This window comes from Lampetra planeri, unplaced genomic scaffold (genome assembly GCF_965212315.1).
Source record: "Lampetra planeri unplaced genomic scaffold, kcLamPlan1.2.h2 scaffold_260, whole genome shotgun sequence".
Taxonomy (NCBI): domain Eukaryota; kingdom Metazoa; phylum Chordata; class Hyperoartia; order Petromyzontiformes; family Petromyzontidae; genus Lampetra; species Lampetra planeri.
This window is the reverse complement of record NW_027615088.1, coordinates 1-23,596: the sequence shown is the minus strand read 5'-3', so window position 1 is coordinate 23,596 and position 23,596 is coordinate 1. Positions and strand designations below refer to the sequence as shown.

The 23,596-nt window shown below is 57.5% G+C and overlaps 1 protein-coding gene across 2 annotated transcripts; it reads right to left on the bottom strand.

Annotated features, from left to right (window-relative positions):
- Positions 1-4,204: 4,204 nt before the first annotated feature.
- LOC144740657 (uncharacterized) lies at positions 4,205-18,737 on the bottom strand. 2 transcript variants are annotated; one of them, XM_078623454.1, is made up of 2 exons: positions 17,663-18,737; positions 4,205-6,229 (listed from the first exon to the last, which is right to left on the bottom strand). In XM_078623454.1, the coding sequence occupies exon 2, from the start codon at positions 6,164-6,166 to the stop codon at positions 4,973-4,975; it is 1,194 nt and encodes a 397-aa protein (XP_078479580.1). In that variant the 5' UTR covers positions 6,167-6,229; positions 17,663-18,737; the 3' UTR covers positions 4,205-4,972. The 2 variants fall into 2 exon arrangements, with proteins under 2 accessions (XP_078479580.1, XP_078479579.1); XM_078623453.1 differs by having other exon boundaries at positions 4,205-6,195.
- Between the last annotated feature and the right edge of the window lie 4,859 nt (positions 18,738-23,596).

Below are 23,596 nucleotides of genomic sequence, written 5' to 3'. Positions count from 1 at the left end.
GAGATATTTTAATATTTATAAAATCGATGCTGACATTCTGTAAACATTTAATGGTTGTACCGTCCCGTTCATTCCTGCATGTGATGGTAGCAGCAGTGTGTGTTCAGGAGCTCGCCTGCCGGAAGAGCTCACCGATAGATTAAAAAAAACTGTGCCCCAGATATTTTAAGGATCCGTGAGCTGCCCACACAATCCAGTCTGGTTAAACCCAGGAAGGATCGTAGGCAGGCCAACCTAATTGTCTCAAGCCGGCGCGAGCGTTCCTGTTAAGGACTCCACGTGTCGCAAACACAACGCAGTTATTGTATCTGATAAGACCCGGAGCTTCGTGTGGAGCGACAAGCAAGTCAGCTTCTACACAACGTTACACTCACGTAGTTGATGATGCAAAGATAACTCGGCTCGACTGATTCGCTGCCAAACTGGAGCTTGTCGTGACACACTTCCCAAGTATGGGCACTCCTCCAACTTCTTCTCTCCCGCCCTCTACTCAGAGAGAGAGAAAGTTGAAGGGGTGGAATGCTCAGGTGCCTGGTTTTGGTGGAGCTGATAGCTCTTTGTAGCACGCTCCAGATTCAGCCTCGCGTTGTATCTACAACAGACAGGAGTTTCCTTGGTTTGGCCATGTTTGTTTCATGTAGTACGGAGTTAGACTGATGGCCTTAATCTAAGTTGTCTTGTGGTTGTTGTTGTTTGACTTGCATCCCACTGGGATTTTTGCACACAGCGTTGGTGTACGGTGCTTTTTTTCTGGAATTTTTGCAGTTTTTTTCCCCTGGATTTTCAGTTTGCACATAGTCACTTTAAGATGTTTTTTTGTTCGTGTTTTTGTTTTTTGTTTGTTGCGGTTGCACCCGATTCAAGAGCCGAATGGCTCACAGGACTATACCTAATAAATGAACTTGAAACTTGAAGCAATGGAAAGTTCCTCAAATTACGTGGCCAAAGAAGATATGAAATGGTGTAGGGGTCAGAGGAAATCCCTGTCGCACGCCAAGGTGAACAGGGATGGCTCGGACTCCTGCCCACCCTCGTGAATGTGTGAGCATTGCTGGGCTTGCCTCCCCAGGAAAGCCACACCGGGTTTCAAGAGCAATTGGCAGATACTTTTTCAGCATTTGGCCAATACCAGTGACACTGTGTGTTTAACGACGTCGTTAATGAAGGATCCTTAAAGATCGTAAACTACGGGCCAGTGACACCAAAAGCCAAAGCATTCGGTCCTTGATGGTGTCGTCGGTCATGACTTGGCCAATAACAAATTGGGGTGGGCCCTGTGGACATTTCCTACACACGCGCGCCTGTGCAAGTGATGTGAACGAGTGGCACTACAACAGGCGGAGCGTGATGTGTGTACACCGTACTACGTACTCATTTGAGGCCGAGTCGACCTAGGCGGGACCCAGGATGGGCTCATATAAGTGAAACCGATGTTGGCCACAAGCAGGAATCGAGAATTTAAGGCGCAGGGTTCATAAGCGCAATACCACTGCGCACTCCTGTAGACACACAAAGATAAAGATCCCCCGTATAGCCTTAACAGACTGTAGGGGCAAGTGCTGTTAGCGAGCACCTATGAAGGCCGGAACGGTATACGAAGGGGCGAGTGGCCAGCACCACGTCCGACCGCCTTTGTCTCCCCAGTGGCAATGTTTACACACCGCACCAGATACTAATTTGAGGCTGAGTCGACCTAGGGGAGGCCCAGGACCGGTTCAGATAATCGTCACTGGTGTTGGCCCTGAGCGGGAATCGAACCCGGATCGCCGAGTTCATAGCGCAGTGCGCTAACCGCTACACTACCGCTCCCAACTTGCACCTGCAGACACGCGCACCTGTACACAATGCATGCGACAATCAGCGAGGAAAACACGCGGCGGCAGAGGGAGGCGGCTGGGAGGGAGGGAGGCGCTCGGGATGGATCGACGTGAATGGCGGTACGGGGGTGATTGAAAGCGCGTCGTCAGCATCTGTGGAACGAATTTCCACGGGACCCAGAATTCGAGTTCAAGGGCCATTTTTGGGTTGGTTGAAACGAGGAAGTGGCTCGGTATTCCAGGTGAGCAGAGCCCCTCGCTCCCAGAAGTCCTTCCGAGTGAGACATATCCAGGATTACTTGCCGAAGGTCAGGACCCGAATGCGGACAGTAAATGTAAAAATTGTGTTTGAGAGCCGCTTTTGATTAGGAGCTTGGATAATTCCTCTTGTTAGTCCCTTGGATTTGAGACCATTGGGGGCACGAGTGGTGCCTCCACCAACATCTCCACCTCGCTGTCTGTCGCTTCGTCTATCATCGAAGGCGGCTTCCTTCCCGTTCAGCGTTTGATGTTGGACATGCACTCAGATCCAGATCTCCCCCTTCTTCGAGCACCTTCCAGCGTTCCCTCCGTGGCCGTCTTCTGCAGCTGGTCACCATTCACTCTGGTCACGTGTCCGAATCATTGCAGTGCCCCGTTGTCCATCCGCCGCACATCTGATGCTGTGTAACAACAAAAGTATTATTTTTTTGTTCCTGGGTAGTAAGTGTTATTTCCTAATTGCTTATGCCTCAAAAGTACAGAATATGGCTACTATTCCCCACAAACTTTGCTTTTGTGACCAGGACAGTGATATTTAGAAATTTACTTATTTTCAATGAGAAAACGTGCGCATTTGTGTCATTCCTTCACATAAAGTCCTGGTCACAAAAGCAAAGTTTGTGGGGAATAGCCATTTTCTGTACTTGTGGCATAAGCAATAAAAAAATAACACTTAGTACCCAGGAACAAAAATTGTGTTACATAGTGAATTAGCACGGTCGGCTACGTACAGTGCGAAAGAAGTTCAACACACTGTACCCGACCTGGCCGAGAAGAAGCGAGTCTCCCGTCTGTGCCCCCCAGGGCTCCCTTGCTCGTCTCACGCTCTTTGTAAGACATGTCAGGATTCTCTGGCAGGCTTTCATTTCGAAGGCAGCAATTCTCTCCTCTCCAGGAATTCTAGGACAGAGAATTGGGGGGGGGGGGGGCTGCGTCACAAATTCGCCGCCAAATTCGAGGCGACGGGACCCCCCAAATCCGCGTTGCGAAGAGTGAAAAACCTCGGAGGTTCAACTCCCCCGAGTTTTTGGCGGCTCTCGGAAAACTCGGGAAACGGAGGGGAGGCGGGTGGGGCGACAGACGACATGAAAAGTCAGGGAGACGGGGAGAGAGGGAGGGAGCGAGGGAGAAGACGGGGAGGGAGGGAGACACGTGCCGTGGAGCGGGGATGGGTTGCGGTGGCCGGAAGGGGCCGTTTCCTCCCTGTGGGAACGCAGCCGCGGGTCGTGGGGGGGGGTGGAGGCCCGGTGTCGAGGGGGGGCGGCGGGCGGGGACTCCGGCCCAGATTCAGCCATCGAGTGTTGCTGCCTGTTGCTGCCATAGCCATGCTCCCTACCCTCCTCTTTGTGCAATGACTCCCGTCCCGTAACCCTGCCCTGTTACCCGTTCCACAATCCTGCCCTCGGCTCAACAACCATGCTCTTGGTGCCGTCCTCCTGCTCAATGCCCCATGCCCTCTCCTCCGGCTCGCGTGCTGCCCGAGTCCCTCTCCTCGCCCACAGCAGCAGCAGCACCGCACGTTGTCCACCAGGTCACACAGGTGACCTTACGCTGTGGGCGGGGGGGGTGGAAGTTTGACCTCACGTGGAGGAACGTGCGAGAGTGGGAGTGGCGAGACGCACGACACGGAAATGCAGGGAGATTGAGGGAGATGACGGAGACGCGAGCATTGAGTGGAGATGAACAAGGCAGACGAGACAGCCTCGAGGGAGACGCAGAGACCCAGGGGAACATGTTGACTCTGAGTAGGGGGGGGGTATGAGAGAGACAAAGACTCCTGGAGAGAGGAGGAAGAGAAACATGGCACTTGAGGGAGAGCAGATGAGGGCGGCGCGGACACGAGACGGAAACCTCGAGAGACAGACCCCACGCGGGAGATGAAGACATTGGAAGATGCCGGGAGAGACTCGAGGACATCTTAAGGAAGACAGAGACGCAAGGGAGAGGATGGAGACAAGCCCGGAGGGAACATCAGCCAACAACTAAGACGATCCGGAGACGCTACCAGAGATACAAAGACGTTGGAAACACAGGAGAGAGAGAGACACAAAGACTCTGAGCGACGCGGAAACGGGAGACCCCGAGACGCCGGGAGAGACGCGCGCAGGAAGACTCGGGGACGCGCATTGCACGGGTATAATCATTTATTTATTTATTTCTATAGGAAGCAACCCCCCGCCCGGGGCCCCTCCCTCCTCAAGCACAGAGCGCAGGGCCCCCGGGGAGCGGGGGGGGGTCTGCCTCTCGCATACATCTGTAAAATAAATATTATAAAACTTTGGAATAAATATTTCTCTTTACACAGGAAAACGACGACGAGAGGGGGGGGGGCCCGCCCGGGACCCACGGAGGGGCCCCTACCCGGGGGGCCCAAGACCCTGGATAGCGCGGCCGAGGGTCCTGTACCCTGAATAGTGGGGGCCCACCGGGGTGGAGGAGGCTCCTCTAGTGGTATGGGGGGCCGCACCGCATCCAGTGGAGCCGTGTGGGGGGCTACACAGGGAGGTGTGTGTGGGGGGCACCCTGTAGTGGTCGAGGGGGGGGGGGCGATGGGACCCCTGTAAAGTGTAAAGGTGCGGGGGTCCCTGCGGCGGGGGTCGCTACGGGGCTCGTCGACCCCCGTCGAGGTGTGGGGGGATGTGGGGGCTCTAGAGGTAAAGGCCCCCCCCCCCCCCCCCTGGAGGACCCCTGCAGTGGTCGGGTGAGCTCTGCCGCGGGGGTGAAGGAGGGGACACGAGTCACGTGCCGCCAATATATACTGTGTATACTGTAATATAGACTGTATATGGCACCGACTGCAGCGTCGTGCGTGCGCACAACGCGCGGCGGTCACGGGCGTCGCGAGCGCCCACGCCGCGCGGCGCTTCCCGTCACAGTTTGCGAGCACCCGTCGCTCAAGCGGGCTTCTCGGCGGCGGGAGACTGCGCCGGCGCGGCCCGATCGGAATCGGCGTCGTTTCGCCGGCGCCGACATCGGCAGCCGGGCCTCTGTAGGCGGTCGTAGGCGGCGCGCGCCAGCTTGAGCGCGGCGCGGCCCGGCGGGTAGCACAGCAGGCAGGGCAGCGCCAGCGAGAGGGCGCCCAGGCAGGCCCAGCGCGGCACGCAACCCGCGCGCCGGCACGAGCACGGGTTGTCGGCCCACGAGTCCCCCGAGTCGCCCACGTCGGTCTGCGGCGAGCAGTGGTAGAAGAGCGCCTTGACACAGCACAGGCACGTGCACGACTCGAGCAGCGCGCCCGCCGAGCACAGGCAGCGCTTCTCGCACAGCCAGCACGCGGGCAGCGCGCGCCTCGTGGAGCCGCACTCGCCGCACGCGCACTTCCCGCACCGCTCGCACGCCGCGTGGCCACGCGCGCCGTCCTCGCCGCCCTCGCTGTTCGTCGGAGACCCCGGCTTCTCGGCCGGCGCCGGCGCCGGCGCCGCCCGCTCGTCCGTCGGACGGGACGGCGCCGCGCCGCCCTCTCCCGCGCCGTCGTCGCCGTCGTCATCGCCGCCGCCGGCGCCGCCTCCGCCGCCCCCCTCGCCGCCCTGCGGCTGCCGCTTCACCACGGGCGCCGCCGGCGCCGCCGGCGCTGCGTCCGGAGTAGCCGGGGGGTCCGTCGGGGCGCCGGCGGGGGACGGCGCGGGGCCCAGGTGCGGAGGCGACGGCGGTGCCGGGGGCAGCAGGCGCTGCTCGGAGCAAGTGCTGCCGGTGCTCGTGCGAGCGCTGCTGCTCTTGGAGCACGTGCTGCCGGTGCTGGTGGACCGTGCCACGCGCCCCGCCAGCGCGACCGGCTTGTGCGGCGGGGAGCCGGCGCGGTGCTGGTGTTGCTGCTGCTGCTGGTGGAGGGGCAGCGGGCCCCGTGGAGCGCCCGCCCTGGCCGCCGCAGGCCCCGTGGCGGGCCCCGTGGCGGGCCCCGTGGCGGGTCCCGTGGCGGCTCCCGTGGCGGCTCCCGTGGCCGTTGTCGTTCCCGGGGGCCCGTCCGTGTAGTCGTTGCTCGCATTCGCGGGTCTAATCTGGCCGAGGGAGAGCACGGGGGCCGGGGCGCCATCGGTGGTGGTGCCATCCAGCAGCGGGGAAGCCTCTCCTCGCTGACTCCTGGGATCCATGGCGGCCCCGGATCATTGGCGCTGCGCTCCTGCAGGCACACGTCGACAGCTGTGAGCGAGCGCCTGTCACGGCACAGCGGAACGCGCGAGAGAGGGTGGTGTGGCACAATGGTTAGCGCTCTGCACTATGAACCCAGCGACCCGAGTTCGAATCCCGCTCACGGCCAACACCAGCAACGATTATCTGAACTGGTCCTGGGCCTCCTCTAGGTCGACACGAGTAGATGGTACGGTGTGTAAACATCGCCATTCGGTAGACAAAGGCGGCCCTCGTGAGCTGTGTTGGCCTTCATGGGTGCTCGCAAACAGCACTTGCCCCAACAGTCTGTTAAGACTACATGTGGGAGCCAGTACCACATTGTCTTCCAAACGCATGGGGAAGAAGATCAGGTTGAGATGCCACATTCCACTCACGTCGTCTCCAATTACATTTGTTGCTCATATAAATGCAAAACAACAAATTCCAGTATTCTCAATTCACAGCTGGATGAAGGCCTTCCCCCACACACCGTGCCGGGGATGACGCGAGTTTTTTTTTAGCGTACTTCACCGCGCTGGTTCTTGCTGGTTGGTATCGGCGGTGGGGGGGGGGGTAAGGGAGAGGTCAGGACCAGTTCTGATATCACTTTGCCACAGCCGTGAGCGGGAATTGAACTCTGATCGCTCGGTTCACGGCACCGTGCGCTCACCACCGCCCCCACCCGTCTATCCAAGCCGACATGATTTTGACAAAATCTGAGCAATACAAAAACAGCCATGTTGTACGGCTCAGCCTCCATAGGACGCGGCAACAACAAGAGCCAAGTTATATAAAACAGCAAGCCCCGCAGAGATGCGATGCAACAGTGGCCACACGTTAGGTCCCGTTTTCTCCAACTTCATAGCCGCACGATTCGAGACCAGCATCGACGGGCCGGGTCTGGACAACCACGTGCGTGCGCCGTCGCACCATCCCACAGGCACATTTAGCATTTGACATTTAACGAGCGGAGCGCACGGGGCAGTCGTCGGGGAGCCAAATGCCTTCGGATATTTGATGTTAGCCTTGGCCGGGAATCGAACTCGGGTCGCCGTGTTCACAGTGCAGTGTGCGAACGACCGCGTCACCACGCCGTCCCCCTGTCCCAGATAATGATTGCACCATGTGAACGATGTGCTTGTCAGACCAGGACGTTTCCAAACACACAGCCGCCGCTATGCTCATCATATCTGTGGTTACATTCAGGGCTGTGCGCATTTGCAGGGCCACTGTGGTATCTGTGCGAGTTGCGGTCATTCTCATGGACGATCTCTTCACCCGAGGGTCTTTCTACTCTTAATTCATACGGAACGTTATCCTCTATTCATGCTATTCGGATTTCGTTTGTGCCCATGTGACATTTGTTAAGAGCAGTGCTTTTCTGCCTAAGCGCCCTCCTAACGGCACGTGCGTTACTACTGCGCCACTCTGCCAGGGTCGAGAGATGTGGGAAGAGCCTATCGGGAAGCGATCGGCTCTTCCCACAGCTCAGCTATGCAAGGCCCACATCCCTCCATCTGCGCAACATCTCCCACATCTAATATTCCCGACCCCGGCTGTCGCCAAGACCCCATCCGCGCCTTCATCATATCCCGACTCGACCGTCTTAGCTCTCTCCGCTATGCCCCCCACATCCCTCAACTCCCCACGTGCCCTCGCCCCTCACCCCCCATCCCTCAACTCCCCACGTCCCCTCGCCCCTCACCCCCCATCCCTCACCCCCCATCCCTCAACTCCCCACGTCCCCTCACCCCCCATCCCTCACCCCCCATCCCTCAACTCCCCACGTCCCCTCGCCCCTCACCCCCACCCCCCATCCCTCACCGCTAAACCTCAAATGACCCACAATGCCACCGCCAGGTGTCCGAGCCCATTCTTCAAATCCCTCGATTGGCTGCCAATCCTGTCCTTCACCGATTACAAAATCACCCTCGCCATCTCCAAGATCGTCCATGGATCCACTCCCACCTCCGTCTCCGATCTCATCCCACTGCACACTCCCTCCTCGCTAAAGCCATGACAGTCTTCTGCTGAAAGCCTCAACGTCCACTCAAAGGGAGGGAGGTCGCTCCTCCTCTTCTGCTGCTCCTGAAATTCCCACTGTGCCACCGCTGTGCCCCCGAGTGTCTGTCTGTGTGCACGTTCGGGTCATCTTCTTCCGGCCATCCACGGCTCCGGTTGTCTCCCGACTCGCGAGTCGAGGCTCTAGACCAGGGGTGGTGGGGAACGTCCGGCCCGCGGGACGTATGAGGCCCCGCGAAATCATTTCGTCTGGCCCTGCCAAGGCAACCGCAGGCGGGACTCGAAATTCAATAAATCTAGGAGCAAACCTGGAAAAGCAGTTGCGAGTAGCAACAACATCATCAATACCAGCTAACATCACACGCCTCACCCAAAGAGAAGCAGTTCCAGCCCATCACATTGGTGGTGAGTTAATTAAATGTTTGATCAAATATAACAGGCAAATTTTTAAGTTGATGATTTTGTATGGCCCGCGAATCATGTTGTAAATATCAAAATGGCCCTTGGTAGAATAAAGATTCCCCACCCCTGCTCTAGACACTGGCGCTACACTGGCAATGCGAGCCTACCGCGGCAAGAACGTGCCCGGGTTCAATTCCCGTCTCGGGCACCTTTCTGTGTCGAGTTTGAATGTTCTTACCCCGCTCTAAATGCGTTTCCTCTGGGTTCTCCGGTTTCATCTCACAGCAAAAAAAAAATAATTCTAAATGGACAATAATCACCCTGCTCTTCCCGCCTGCCTCCGACAACCAGGACGCCGCCCTTACCCAGCGTCATCGCGGACATCTCACGGAGCTTGACCTCTGCCTGGCTCGCTGCGGCCTTCAAAGCCCCTCGCCGCCTCCTCTGGCGAAATCTCCCCCGAGATGCGGGCGCACGTAGCCCACGTGCAACGGTTAACCCCCGGACACATCGCCTTCTCACTCGGATCGCAGACCCAGGGGTTGCCCCACACACGCACACACACCACACACAAAGATTCCCCGTATGGCCTTAACAGGCTATTAGGGCAAAGTGCTGATAGCAAGCATCTATTAAAGTCGACACAGCGCACACAAGTGTTGCCAGCACCACGCTCTCCGGCCGCATTCGTTTCCCGAGTGGCGATGTTCACACAACGCACCAGGTACTCATTTGACGCAAGAGTCGACGGAAGAGAGGCGTAGGACCGGTTCAGATATTCGCGTCACTGGCGTTGGTCTTGAGCGAGAATCGAACTCGGGTCGCCGGGCACGGTGCGTACACAGAGTTGCAGCGTTGGGTATGAAGAAGATGCACGGAGGGGGGCACGGGAGACAAGGCGGGACATCGAGGCGCGTTACAGATGGAGGCGCGTGGAACCCGCTGCGGTGATGGAACCCCCATCCCCTGTGCTCAGCCCCGCGGCTGCGTGTGCACGCGTGAGTGAGTTTGCACGTGTGTGTGTGTGTGCACCGAGTGTGTACACGTGCCAGTGCACGTGTTTGTGTGCACTGAGTGTGTGCACTGAGTGTGTGCACTGAGTGAGTGCACGTGTGTGTGTGCACTGAGTGTGTGCACCGAGTGTATACACGTGTGTGTGTGCTGAGTGTGTAAACGTGTGTGTGCACTGAGTGTGTGCACTGAGTGTGTGCACTGAGTGAGTGCACGTGTGTGTGTGTGTGTGCACTGAGTGTGTGCACGTGCGAGTGTGTGTGTGCACTGAGTGTGTGTACTGAGTGTGTGTGTGCACCGAGTGTGTACACTGAGTGAGTGTGTGTGCACGTGTGTGTGTGTGCACCGAGTGTGTACACTGAGTGTGTGTGCACCGAGTGTGTGCACGTGTGTGTGCACCGAGTGCGTACACTGAGTGTGTACACTGAGTGTGTGTGTGTGCACCGAGTGAGTGCACGTGTCGTCGTGGCGAGCAGTGGCGCAGCGATTAGCGCGCTGCGTATCGAACCTCGATTCCCACTCACGGTCAAAACCAGCGACGTTAATCTGAACCGGTACTGGGCCTCACTATGTCGACTTAGCCTCAAATGAGTACCTGGTGCGGTGTGTCAACATCGCGTACTGGGGAGACAAAGGCGGCCGGGCGTGGTGCTGGCCACCGACCCCCTCGTGTATCGTAATTGTATCATAGGTGCTCGTTAAAAGCACTTACCCCAAATCTGTAAAAGAGACTTGCCCTTATTTTGTGTGTGCGTACAGGGTGTGTGGATGCTATGGTATGTGGTGCGGGTGTACTGTATGTGGCTATGCATGTGTGTGTACCTAACGCGTATGTGTGTGTGTGGTGTGTGTCTGTCTATGCACGTGGGGTGTGTACCGGGTATTGGGGCGTGTGTACGTGTCTGTGCAGGAGTTCGCCTATTTTGGGTCCGTATGTGGGATAATAATGATCGCGTGTGTACGTTTGGTGTGTATTTCTGTGTAAGGGTGTATTCATGTGTGTGTGTGTACGTTTGGTGAGTATTTCTGTGTGTATGTGTAAGGGTGTATTCATGTATGTGTGTGTACGTGCACGGAGTGTGTGATTCCGTGTGTGCGTGTCTGTTGTGTATTTGTGGGCGTGCATATTCATGAGATGTGTGGGGGGTGTCGTTGTGAGATGTACGTGACGGGTATGCTGATGTGCATCTGTGCGCGCACGTGTGTGGGTGCTCGTGTTGCGTGTGTGTTGTCTTTAGGTCAACTCGGCCTGAAATGAGGATGCTGGTGCGCTCTGTAAACATCAGCCTTGGGGAGACAAAGGCGGCCGGGCGTGGGGCTGGCCACATTACTGCGTATGGTTGTGTGTGTCCGTGGGGGGCGGTAGTGGAGCGATTCGTGCACTGCGCTGTGAACCTGACGACTATCCGAACCAGTCAAGGGCCACCCCCCCAAGTCGAATCAGCCTCAAGCGAGTACCCAGTAAGATGCGTAACCATCGCCGCTAGAGAGACAAAGGCGGCCGGGTGTGGTGCTGGCCACACACCCCCCCCCCCCCCTCGTGTGCAGTACAGACCTTAGTAGGTGCTTGCTAACAGCGCCTCCCCCAAGTCTACAGAGGGGGGGATTTGTGCGCTTAGGAATATGTGTGTGTGTGGGTCAATGTATATGGTGCCTACATGTGCGTGTGTGTGGGTCTATGTATATGACGACTTACATGTGTGTGTGTGGGTCAATGTATATGACGACTACATGTGCGTGTGTGACAGCATTTCCGAGAATCTCGCCAAAAGCACGTGCCCCCCCTAACAGCCTGTGTGCTTATGCGCAGTTTATTTATGAATTGATGCAAATGCGCGTGCGTGTGTGTACACACGTGTTCACGTGTGCGTCGGTGTATCCCGCGTGTATGTCCGTACTACAATTGCACACACTGCGGGCGTGTACACAATGCGTGTGCACGTGTACAGAGTAGAAGGTGTAATAGCGTGAGAGCACTTGCTCCCAACAGTCTGCCAAGGCTATCCGGGAGATCTTTGTATTTGGTGTGCATGTGGGTATAGGCGAGTACTGCTATATGGGCAAGCGTGTTATGTCGTATATATGGCCACTGTGCGTGTATATGGGCACTGTGTGTGTGTATATGGGCACTGTGTGTGTGTGTGTATATGGGCACTGCGTGTGTGTATATGGGTAATGTGTGTGTGTATGGGCACTGTGTGTATGGGCACTGTGTGTGTGTGGGTACTGTGTGTGTGTATATGGGCACTGTGTGTGTGTATATGGGTACTGTGTGTGTGTATATGGGCACTGTGTGTGTATATGGGTACTGTGTGTGTATATGGGTACTGTGTGTGTGTGTATGCGCACTGTGTGTCTATGGGTACTGTGTGTGTGCATATGGGCACTGTGTGTGTATATGGGCACTGTGTGTGTATATGGGCACTGTGTGTGTATATGGGCACTCTGTGTGTGTATATGGGTACTGTGTGTGTGTGTATATGGGCACTGTGTGTGTGTATGGGCACTGTGTGTGTATATGGGAACTGTGTGTGTATATGGGCACTGTGTGTGTGTATATGGGCACTGTGTGTGTGTATGGGCACTGTGTGTGTGTATGGGCACTGTGTGTGTGTATGGGCACTGTGTGTGTGTATGGGCACTGTGTGTGTGTATATGGGCACTGTGTGTGAATATGGGCACTGTGTGTGTATATGGGCACTGTGTGTGTGTATATGGGCACTGTGTGTGTGTATATGGGCACCGTGTGTGTGTATATGGGCACTGTGTGTGTATATGGGTACTGTGTGTGTGTATATGGGCACTGTGTGTGTATATATGGGCACTGTGTGTGTATGGGTACTGTGTGTGTGTATGAGCACTGTGTGTGTGTATATGGGTACTGTGTGTGTGTGTATGGGCACTGTGTGTGTATATGGGCACTGTGTGTGTGTATATGGGCACTGTGTATGTGTATATGGGCACTGTGTGTGTGTATGGGTACTGTGTGTGTATGGGTACTGTGTGTGTATGGGAACTGTGTGTGTGTATGGGCACTGTGTGTGTGTATATGGGAACTGTGTGTGTGTATGGGCACTGTGTGTGTGTATGGGCAATGTGTGTGTGTGTATGGGCACTGTGTGTGTGTATATGGGCACTGTGTGTGTGTATATGGGCACTGTGTGTGTATGGGTAGTGTGTGTGTGTATATGTGCACTGTGTGTGTGTATATTGGTAGTGTGTGTGTATATGGGTACTGTGTGTGTGTATATGGGCACTGTGTGTGTGTGTATATGGGCACTGTGTGTATATGGGTACTGTGTGTGTATATATGGTCACTGTGTGTGTATATGGGCACTGTGTGTGTGTGTATATGGTCACTGTGTGTGTATGGGCACTGTGTGTGTATATGGTCACTGTGTGTGTATGGGCACTGTGTGTGTATATGGTCACTGTGTGTGTGTATATGGGCACTGTGTGTGTGTATATGGGCACTGTGTGTGTATGGGCACTGTGTGTGTATATGGGTACTGTGTGTGTATATGGGCACTGTGTGTGTATATGGGCACTGTGTGTGTATATGGGCACTGTGTGTGTGTGTGTGTATATGGGTACTGTGTGTGTGCATATGGGCACTGTGTGTATGGGCACTGTGTGTGTGTATATGGGCACTGTGTGTGTGTGTGTATGGGTACTGTGTGTGTGTATATGGGTACGGTGTGCGTATATGGGCACGGTGTGTGTATATGGGCACTGTGTGTGTGTATATGGGTACTGTGTGTGTATGGGCAATGTGTGTGTGTGTATATGGGCACTGTGTGTGTGTATATGCGTAGTGTGTGTGTATATGGGTAATGTGTGTGTATATGGGCACTGTGTGTGTGTATATGGGCACTGTGTGTGTGTATGGGCACTGTGTGTGTGTGTATGAGCACTGTGTGTGTGTATATGAGTACTGTGTGTGTGTATGGGCACTGTGTGTGTATATGGGCACTGTGTATGTGTATATGGGCACTGTGTGTGTGTATATGGGCACTGTGTGTGTGTATATGGGCACTGTGTGTTTATATGAGTACTGTGTGTGTGTATATGGGTACTGTGTGTATATGGGTACTGTGTGTGTATATTGGCACTGTGTGTGTGTATATGGGCACTGTGTGTGTATATGGGCACTGTGTGTGTATATGGGCACTGTGTGTGTGTATGGGCACTGTGTGTGTGTGTGTATGGGCACTGTGTGTGTGTGTATGGGCACTGTGTGTGTGTATATGGGTACTGTGTGTGTGTATGGGCACTGTGTGTGTGTATAAGGGTACTGTGTGTGTATATGGGCACTGTGTGTGTGTATATGGGTACTGTGTGTGTATATATGGGTACTGTGTGTGTGTATGGGCACTGTGTGTGTGTATGGGCACTGTGTGTGTATATGGGCACTGTGTATGTGTATATGGGCACTGTGTGTGTGTATATGGGCACTGTGTGTGTGTATATGGGCACTGTGTGTTTATATGAGTACTGTGTGTGTATATGGGTACTGTGTGTATATGGGTACTGTGTGTGTATATTGGCACTGTGTGTGTGTATATGGGCACTGTGTGTGTATATGGGCACTGTGTGTGTATATGGGCACTGTGTGTGTGTATATGGGCACTGTGTGTGTGTGTATGGGCACTGTGTGTGTGTGTATGGGCACTGTGTGTGTGTGTATGGGCACTGTGTGTGTGTATATGGGTACTGTGTGTGTGTATGGGCACTGTGTGTGTGTGTATAAGGGTACTGTGTGTGTATATGGGCACTGTGTGTGTGTATATGGGTACTGTGTGTGTGTATGGGTCCTGTGTGTGTATGGGTACTGTGTGTGTGTATGGGTACTGTGTGTGTGTATGGGCACTGTGTGTGTGTGTATATGGGCACTGTGTGTGTGTGTATATGGGTACTGTGTGTGTGTGTATGGGCACTGTGTGTGTGTGTATATGGGCACTGTGTGTGTGTGTATATGGGTACTGTGTGTGTATGGGCAATGTGTGTGTGTGTATATGGGCACTGTGTGTGTGTATATGCGTAGTGTGTGTGTGTATATGGGTAATGTGTGTGTATATGGGCACTGTGTGTGTGTATATGGGTAGTGTATGTATGGGCACTGTGTGTGTGTGTGTATATGGGCACTGTGTGTGTGTATATGGGTACTGTGTGTGTATGGGCACTGTGTGTGTGTGTGTGTATATGGGCACTGTGTGTGTGTGTATATGGGTACTGTGTGTGTATGGGCAATGTGTGTGTGTATATGGGCACTGTGTGTGTGTATATGGGTACTGTGTGTGTATGGGCACTGTGTGTGTGTGTATATGGGCACTGTGTGTGTGTGTATATGGGTACTGTGTGTGTATGGGCAATGTGTGTGTGTATATGGGCAATGTGTGTGTGTATATGGGCACTGTGTGTGTATATGGGTAGTGTGTGTATGGGCACTGTGTGTGTGTGTATGGGCACTGTGTGTGTGTATGAGCACTGTGTGTGTGTATATGAGTACTGTGTGTGTGTATGGGCACTGTGTGTGTATATGGGCACTGTGTGTGTGTATATGGGCACTGTGTGTGTATATGGGCACTGTGTGTGTGTATATGGGCACTGTGTGTGTGTATATGGGCACTGTGTGTGTATATGGGTACTGTGTGTGTGTATATGGGTACTGTGTGTATATGGGTACTGTGTGTGTGTATATTGGCACTGTGTGTGTGTATATGGGCACTGTGTGTGTATATGGGCACTGTGTGTGTATATGGGCACTGTGTGTGTATATGGGCACTGTGTGTGTGTGTATGGGCACTGTGTGTGTGTGTATATGGGTACTGTGTGTGTATGGGCACTGTGTGTGTGTATAAGGGTACTGTTTGTGTATATGGGCACTGTGTGTGTGTATAAGGGTACTGTTTGTGTATATGGGCACTGTGTGTGTGTATATGGGTACTGTGTGTGTGTATATGGGTACTGTGTGTGTGTATGGGCACTGTGTGTGTGTATGGGTCCTGTGTGTGTGTATGGGTCCTGTGTGTGTATGGGTACTGTGTGTGTGTATGGGTACTGTGTGTGTGTGTATATGGGCACTGTGTGTGTGTGTATATGGGTACTGTGTGTGTGTGTATGGGCACTGTGTGTGTGTGTGTATATGGGCACTGTGTGTGTGTATGGGCACTGTGTGTATATGGGCACTGTGTGTGTATGGGCACTGTGTGTGTATGGGCACTGTGTGTGTGTATATGGGCACTGTGTGTGTGTATATGGGTACTGTGTGTGTATGGGCACTGCGTGTGTGTATATGGGTACTGTGTGTGTATATGGGTACTGTGTGTGTGTATATGGGCACTGTGTGTGTATGGGCACTGTGTGTCTGTATATGGGCACTGTGTGTGTGTATATGGGTACTGTGTGTGTATGGGCACTGCGTGTGTGTATATGGGTACTGTGTGTGTATGGGCACTGCGTGTATATATATGGGTACTGTATGTATGGGTACTGTATGTGTATATATGGGTACTGTATGTGTATATATGGGTACTGTGTGTGTATATGGGTACTCTATGTGTATATGGGTACTGTATGTGTATATATGGGTACTGTATGTGTATATATGGGTACTGTGTGTGTATGGGTACTGTATGTGTATATATGGGTACTGTATGTGTATATATGGGTACTGTATGTGTATATATGGGTACTGTATGTGTATATATGGGTACTGTATGTGTATATATGGGTACTGTGTGTGTATATATGGGTACTGTATGTGTATATATGGGTACTGTGTGTGTGTATGGGTACTGTGTGTGTATATATGGGTACTGTGTGTGTATATGGGTACTGTGTGTGTATATGGGTACTGTGTGTGTACATGGGCACTGTGTATGGGTACTGTGTGTGTATATGGGTACTGTGTGTGTATATGGGTACTGTGTGTGTGGGTACACGGGCGAGTATCTGAACCGGTCCCCTGAACCTCCCCCCCCCCCGTGTGACCTCCCCGGTGCGGTGTGTGAACATCGCCTCGAGGGAGACAAATGCGGCCGCGGGAGTGGCCCTGATCACCCACGACCTCGCGTGCCGTGCCGGCCTTCACAGGGTGACTCGCGAACACCACTAGCCCCCCAAATAGTCTGTCAAGGGCCGTTCGACTGACATGGGCACTCACTGTGAATTGGTGATTTGATAGAAGGGTGGTGATGCTGTTGTTGTTGCTGTGCGTGGGTCTATACGGGCACAGTGTAGTAATACATGGGCAGTGTGTATGTGTATGATCACGTCTCATTATATCACGTGTCAACAAGGGTCACAACGCGGGGGGGGGGGGCACACGTGTCAACAAGGGTACACAACGCAGGGGGGGGGGCACACGTGTCAACAAGGGTACACAACGCAGGGGGGGGCACACGTGTCAACAAGGGTACACAACGCAGGGGGGGGGCACACGTGTCAACAAGGGTCACAACACGGGGTTGGGGGGCACGTGTCAACAAGGGTCACAACACGCAGAGGGAGGGGGGGCACACGTGTCAACAAGGGTCACAACACGGGGTTGGGGGGCACGTGTCAACAAGGGTCACAACACGCAGGGGGGGGGGGGCACGTGTCAACAAGGGTCACAACACGCAGGGGGGGGGGCACAGCCTTGCGAGGCGCATCGGTGAAGACGCAGGTGGAGAGAACTCGCGCTCGCCATCCCACCCCCCCCCCGAGCAGAAGCTCCCCCAAATGAGACCCCTTCGTCGCTCTGAACCCCCGAATCTCTCCAAGCCCCGTCCACAACCCCCTTCGCGATGACACTCAACCCCGACGTTACCCCCCTGCACGCATAACGCGGACCCCCCCCCCCGTGCCCCGACCCCACGAGACGGACTCCCCCGAGCGCTACCCCCTCGCCGCCCGGGGTCCCCGGAGAGGGGAGATCCCCTCGCCTGCCCGCGATGGCCGCGACCCCCGAGATGGCGGGGAGAGCGACGCCTCCCTCCTCCACCTCCTCCTCATCATCATCGTCATCTCCTCACTCCCCTCCTCCTCCTCGGCTTCACCTGAGGCCGCCTCGGCGCGGACGTGCGGAGCTGCTCAGGAGGTCACCATGGCGGAGTCGAGGCGCAGCAGCGGGCAGGAGGGAGACGCGGGATGAAGGAAGGGGTCGAGGAGGGGAAGGACGAGCGGGGAAGAGCGGGGACGAGCGGGAAGAAGACGGCGAGTGCCGAGCAGAGCGGGGTGGAGCTGAAGACGGTGGGGGGTGGGGTGGGGAGCACGGGAAAGGGATGAGAGACGCGGGGAGGTGGAAGGAGACAGTCGTGGAGGGTGTCAGGGAGTGAGGAGCCCCGCGATCGGTAGAGACAGGGAGGGAGACAGAGGGAGGGAGACAGAGGGAGGGAGACAGAGGGAGGGAGACAGAGGGAGGGAGACAGAGGGAGGGAGACAGAGGGAGGGAGACAGTGGGAGGGAGACAGAGGGAGGGAGACAGAGGGAGGGAGACAGAGGGAGGGAGACAGAGGGAGGGAGACAGAGGGAGGGAGTCACAGGGAGGGACACACAGGGAGGGAGACAGAGGGAGGGAGTCACAGGGAGGGAGACACAGTGAGGGAGAAACAGGGAGAGACACAGTGAGGGAGACACAGGGAGAGAGCCAGGGAGGGAGACGGAGAGGGAGACACAGTGAGGGAGACACAGGGAGTCGGGGAGGGAGACGGAGTCAGAGAGGGAGTCACAGTGAGGGAGACAGGGAGGGACACAGGGAGGGAGTCGGGGAGGGAGACGGAGTCAGGGAGGGACACAGGGAGAGAGCGTCGAGGGGCCGAGGAGCCCAGGCGCTCAGCGCCAGCCGCGCCGCATCGCCGCGCCCGGCCCGGGGACAATGAGGGCGAGGAGAGCGCGGGGAGAGTGAAGGGGACGAGGAGGAGAGGCAAGGGAGAGGGGAAGGCGAGAGAGCGTGCTTGGTGGTGCTTGGTGGGGGGGGCGAGTGGGGAGGGGGAGAGAGAGCGACGGCGGGGAGAGTGAGTGGGGGGGGAACTGCAGCAGGGGGAGGAGAGCGGTGGAGCGTGCGGGAGAGCGCGCGGGGGTGGGGGGGGAGCGTTGGGGGAGCGCCGTGCAGCAGAGTGGCCGCTAAGAGCCGCCTTGTGCCGCTAATGGGCGCTTTCCGGAGCGAGCGCCCACGGAACTCGATCCGCGTGACCCCTCCCCTCACCCCAGCCCCGCCCCTCCAGCAGCCCCTCCCCTCTCCCCCCGCCGCCTCCTCCTCCTCCCCCCCCCGTGGGCACGCGCTTCCGTCGGGCCGCGCGCGCGCGCGACGTCATCGCATCCGGTGCGCGCTGATTGGTTAGACGGGCCCCTCCTCCTGCCCCTCCCCCCCAACTCCAACCCCCCCCTTCGCCCTGCCCCCAAGTCCCCCACCCCTCAGCCAGCCCCCCACCCCCCGCCCCCCGGCGCGCGCTCTATTGTCATTCCTGAGCGCGCGAGACAATGCATCCGGTGGGCGCTGATTGGTCCGCGCCGCTCGCCCCGCCCCCCCACTCACGTACCGCAAGGGCCCACCCCCAAACATTCAGCCACGACTCGAATTGACTCGCACAGAACGCACCACGAAGCGAGGGCCAATCCACTGCTGGATGAAGGCACCCACCACCCACCCTCCCAAACCGTCACCTCTCGCGATCCAGCGAAGTAAAACTATAAACCACACACACACAGCAACTCGCATATCAACCCGTTTCATTGCTCCATCGGTTTTTTTCGTGCACTGTCGGACGCGTTCCATTCTAACCCTGGGACCTAGTCCAAAGAATGGGCACGCACACGTTGTACACAATGCGCATTCTTGGAAGAGGAACGCGTGGATTAGAGAACATCCGTAGGTCACTGACATCATCCAAACCGTCAAGTGGGCTTGGGAAGGGCTCGTCCCCAAGATGAGGATAATGGGGAAAATTATAATGGAGTGGCAGGCAAATGGATGGAACGCGTTCGAGCGGGGTTCACGTCCCACCCAGGAGATGGAGCGATGAAATCTGCTCGTGTGCAGGTTGCTGGGCCGATGGTTACATCGCAGAATCGTGTACACACACACACGTATACTATGCCACAACTTGCACGCGTACACAAAGACAACGATGCCCCCCCCACCCCCCAACGTGTAGCCTTTAAACAGACTGTTGGGGCAAATGTGAGCGAGCACCTATGAAGGCAACGGCACGCGTGGAGATGGGTGGAAAAACACCACGCCCCGACCGCCTTTGTCTCCCTCGTGGCGATGTTTACACACCGCACCAGCTACTCATTTGAAGCTGAGTCGACCTAGGGGAGGCCCAGAACCGATTCAAATAATCGTCACTGGTGTTGGCCGTGAGCGGGAATCGAACTCGGGTCGCTGGGGTTCATAGCGCAGCGCGATAACCACTACACTACTGCTACCTGCACACGTGCACACACACACATTACACACACACATTGCACACACACACACATTGCACACACACACATTGCACACACACACACATCGCGCACACACACATTGCATACACACCACATTACACACACACATTGCACACACACACACATTGCACACACACACATTGCACACACACACACATTGCACACACACACACATTACACACACACACATTGCACACACACACACATTGCACACACACACATTGCACACACACACACATCGCGCACACACACATTGCATACACACACATTACACACACACATTGCACACACACATTGCACACACACACACATTGCACACACACACACATTACACACACACACATTGCACACACACACACATTGCACACACACACATTGCACACACACACACATCGCGCACACACACATTGCATACACACACATTACACACACACATTGCACACACACACATTGCACACACACACACATCGCGCACACACACATTGCATACACACACATTACACACACACATTGCACACACACATTGCACACACACATCGCACACACACACATTACACACACACATTACACACACATTACACACACACACACACATTACACACACATTACACACACACACATTACACACACATTACACACACACATTACACACACCACATTACACACACACACATTGCACACACACATTACACACACACATTACACACACACATTACATCACACACACATTGCATACACACATTGCACACACACACATTACACACACACATTACACACACATTACACACACACATTGCACACACACATTACACACACACATTACACACACACATTACACACACATTACACACACACACATTGCATACACACATTACACACACACATTGCACACACACATCGCACACACACACATTACACACACATTGCACACACACACATCGCATACATACACACACACATTACATACACACACAAATTACACACAAACATCGCATACACACACACATTACACACACACATTACACACACAAATTGCACACACACATTACACACACACATCGCATACATACACACACATTACATACACACACACATTACACACACATTACACACACACATTGCACACACACATTACATACACACACACATTACACACACACATTGCACACACACACACTACACACACATTGCACACACACACACTACACACACATTGCATACACACACATTACACACACACATCACACACACACATTGCATACACACGCCACACAATCACGCACGCAGCCGCGGGCGCACGCGCGCCCCACCACCCCCCACCCAACACCGCCCCCTCCACCCCCCTCGCCCCCTCCCCCTCATCCTCATTGTGCTCGGCCCAAGTCGCCATTGGCTGCGGTGGCGCTCGCTCATTCATGAGAACGAGGAGAGCGGGGGAGGTGGGGGGAGGGGGGGGAGCGGGGGAGGTGGGGGGAGGGGTGGAGGTGGTGGGGCAGGGCGGCCGAGCGGAATCGATGGGACATTTCCGCTCGCTCCGGGGAGCAGCGGCGGGGGGCGGGGTGCGGAGTGCGGAAGGGAGGGGAGTGAAGGGAAAGGGGGGGAGTGCCGGTGGGGGGGGGGAGTGCCGGTGGAGGGGGGGGGGGGAGTGCCGGTGGAGGGGGGGGGGGGAGTGCCGGTGGAGGGGGGGGGGGGAGTGCCGGTGGAGGGGGGGGGGGGAGTGCCGGTGGAGGGGGGGGAGTGCCGGTGGAGGGGGGGGGGGGAGTGCCGGTGGAGGGGGGGGGGAGTGCCGGTGGAGGGGGGGGGGGGGAGTGCCGGTGGAGGGGGGGGGGGGGAGTGCCGGTGGAGGGGAGGGGGGGGGAGTGCCGGTGGAGGGGGGGGGTGCGGAGGGGGGGAGTGCCGGTGGAGGGGGGGAGGGAGTGCCGGTGGAGGGGGGGGGGGGTAGTGCCGGTGGAGGGGGGGGGGGGAGTGCCGGTGGAGGGGGGGGGGAGTGCCGGTGGAGGGGGGGGGGGAGTGCCGGTGGGAGGGGGGGGGGGAGTGCCGGTGGAGGGGGGGGGGAGTGCCGGTGGAGGGGGGGGGGAGTGCCGGTGGAGTGCCGGGGGGGGGGGGGGAGTGCCGGTGGAGGGGGGGGGGAGTGCCGGTGGAGGGGGGGGGGGAGTGCCGGTGGAGGGGGGGAGGGAGTGCCGGTGGAGGGGGGGGAGGGGAGTGCCGGTGGAGGGGGGGGGCGAGGGAGTGCCGGTGGAGGGGGGGGAGGCCGGTGGAGGGGGGGAGTGCCGGTGGAGGGGGGGGGGGAGTGCCGGTGGAGGGGGGGGGGAGTGCCGGTGGAGGGGGGGGGGAGTGCCGGTGGAGGGGGGGGGGGGGAGTGCCGGTGGAGGGGGGGGAGGGTGGGGTAGTGCCGGTGGAGGGGGGGGGGGAGTGCCGGTGGAGGGTGGGGGTGGGAGTGCCGGTGGAGGGGGGGGGAGTGCCGGTGGAGGGGGGGGAGTGCCGGTGGAGGGGGGGGGGGGTGAGTGCCGGTGGAGGGGGGGGGGTAGTGCCGGTGGAGGGGGGGGGGAGTGCCGGTGGAGGGGGGGGGGGGAGTGCCGGTGGAGGGGGGGGGGGAGTGCCGGTGGAGGGGGGGGGGGAGTGCCGGTGGAGGGGGGGGGGAAGTGCCGGTGGAGGGGGGGGGGGAGTGCCGGTGGAGGGGGGGGGGAGTGCCGGTGGAGGGGGGGGGGAGTGCCGGGAGGGGGGGGGGAGTGCCGGTGGAGGGGGGGGGGGAGTGCCGAGTGCGGTGGAGGGCGGGGGGGGGAGTGCCGGTGGAGGGGGGGGGGGAGTGCCGGTGGAGGGGGGGGGGAGTGCCGGTGGAGGGGGGGGGGGGTAGTGCCGGTGGAGGGGGGGGGGGGAGTGCCGGTGGAGGGGGGGGGGAGTGCCGGTGGAGGGGGGGGGGGGAGTGCCGGTGGAGGGGAGGGGGGGAGTGCCGGTGGAGGGGGGGGGGTAGTGCCGGTGGAGGGGGGGGGGGAGTGCCGGTGGAGGGGGGGGGAGTGCCGGTGAGGGGGGGGGAGTGCCGGTGGAGGGGGGGTGGGGGGTAGTGCCGGTGGAGGGGGGGGGGGAGTGCCGGTGGAGGGGGGGGGAGTGCCGGTGGAGGGGGGGGGGGGGAGTGCCGGTGGAGGGGGGGGGGGAAGTGGCGCGGTGGAGGGGCGGGGGGGGGGGGGTGCGGTGGAGGGGGGGGGGAGTGCCGGTGGGGGGGGAGTGCGGTGGGGGGAGTGCCGGTGGAGGGGGGGGGGAGTGCCGGTGGAGGGGGGGGGGGTAGTGCCGGTGGAGAGGGGGGGGGGAGTGCCGGTGGAGGGGGGGGGGAGGGGGCAGTGCCGGTGGAGGAGGGGGGGGGGGGAGTGCCGGTGGAGGGGTGGGGGGAGTGCCGGTGGAGGGGGAGGGGAGAGTCGCCGGTGGAGGGGGGAGTGCCGGTGGAGGGCGGGGGGATGTGGCCGGTGGGAGGGGGGGGGGGAGTGCCGGTGGAGAGGGGGGGGAGTGCGTTGGGGGGGGAGCGTGGGGGGGGGGTGTGCCGGTGGAGG

Bases quoted from the DNA above. Each gene is read 5' to 3' on its own strand.
- LOC144740657 (XM_078623454.1), bottom strand. From the start codon at position 6,166: ATGGATCCCAGGAGTCAGCGAGGAGAGGCTTCCCCGCTGCTGGATGGC.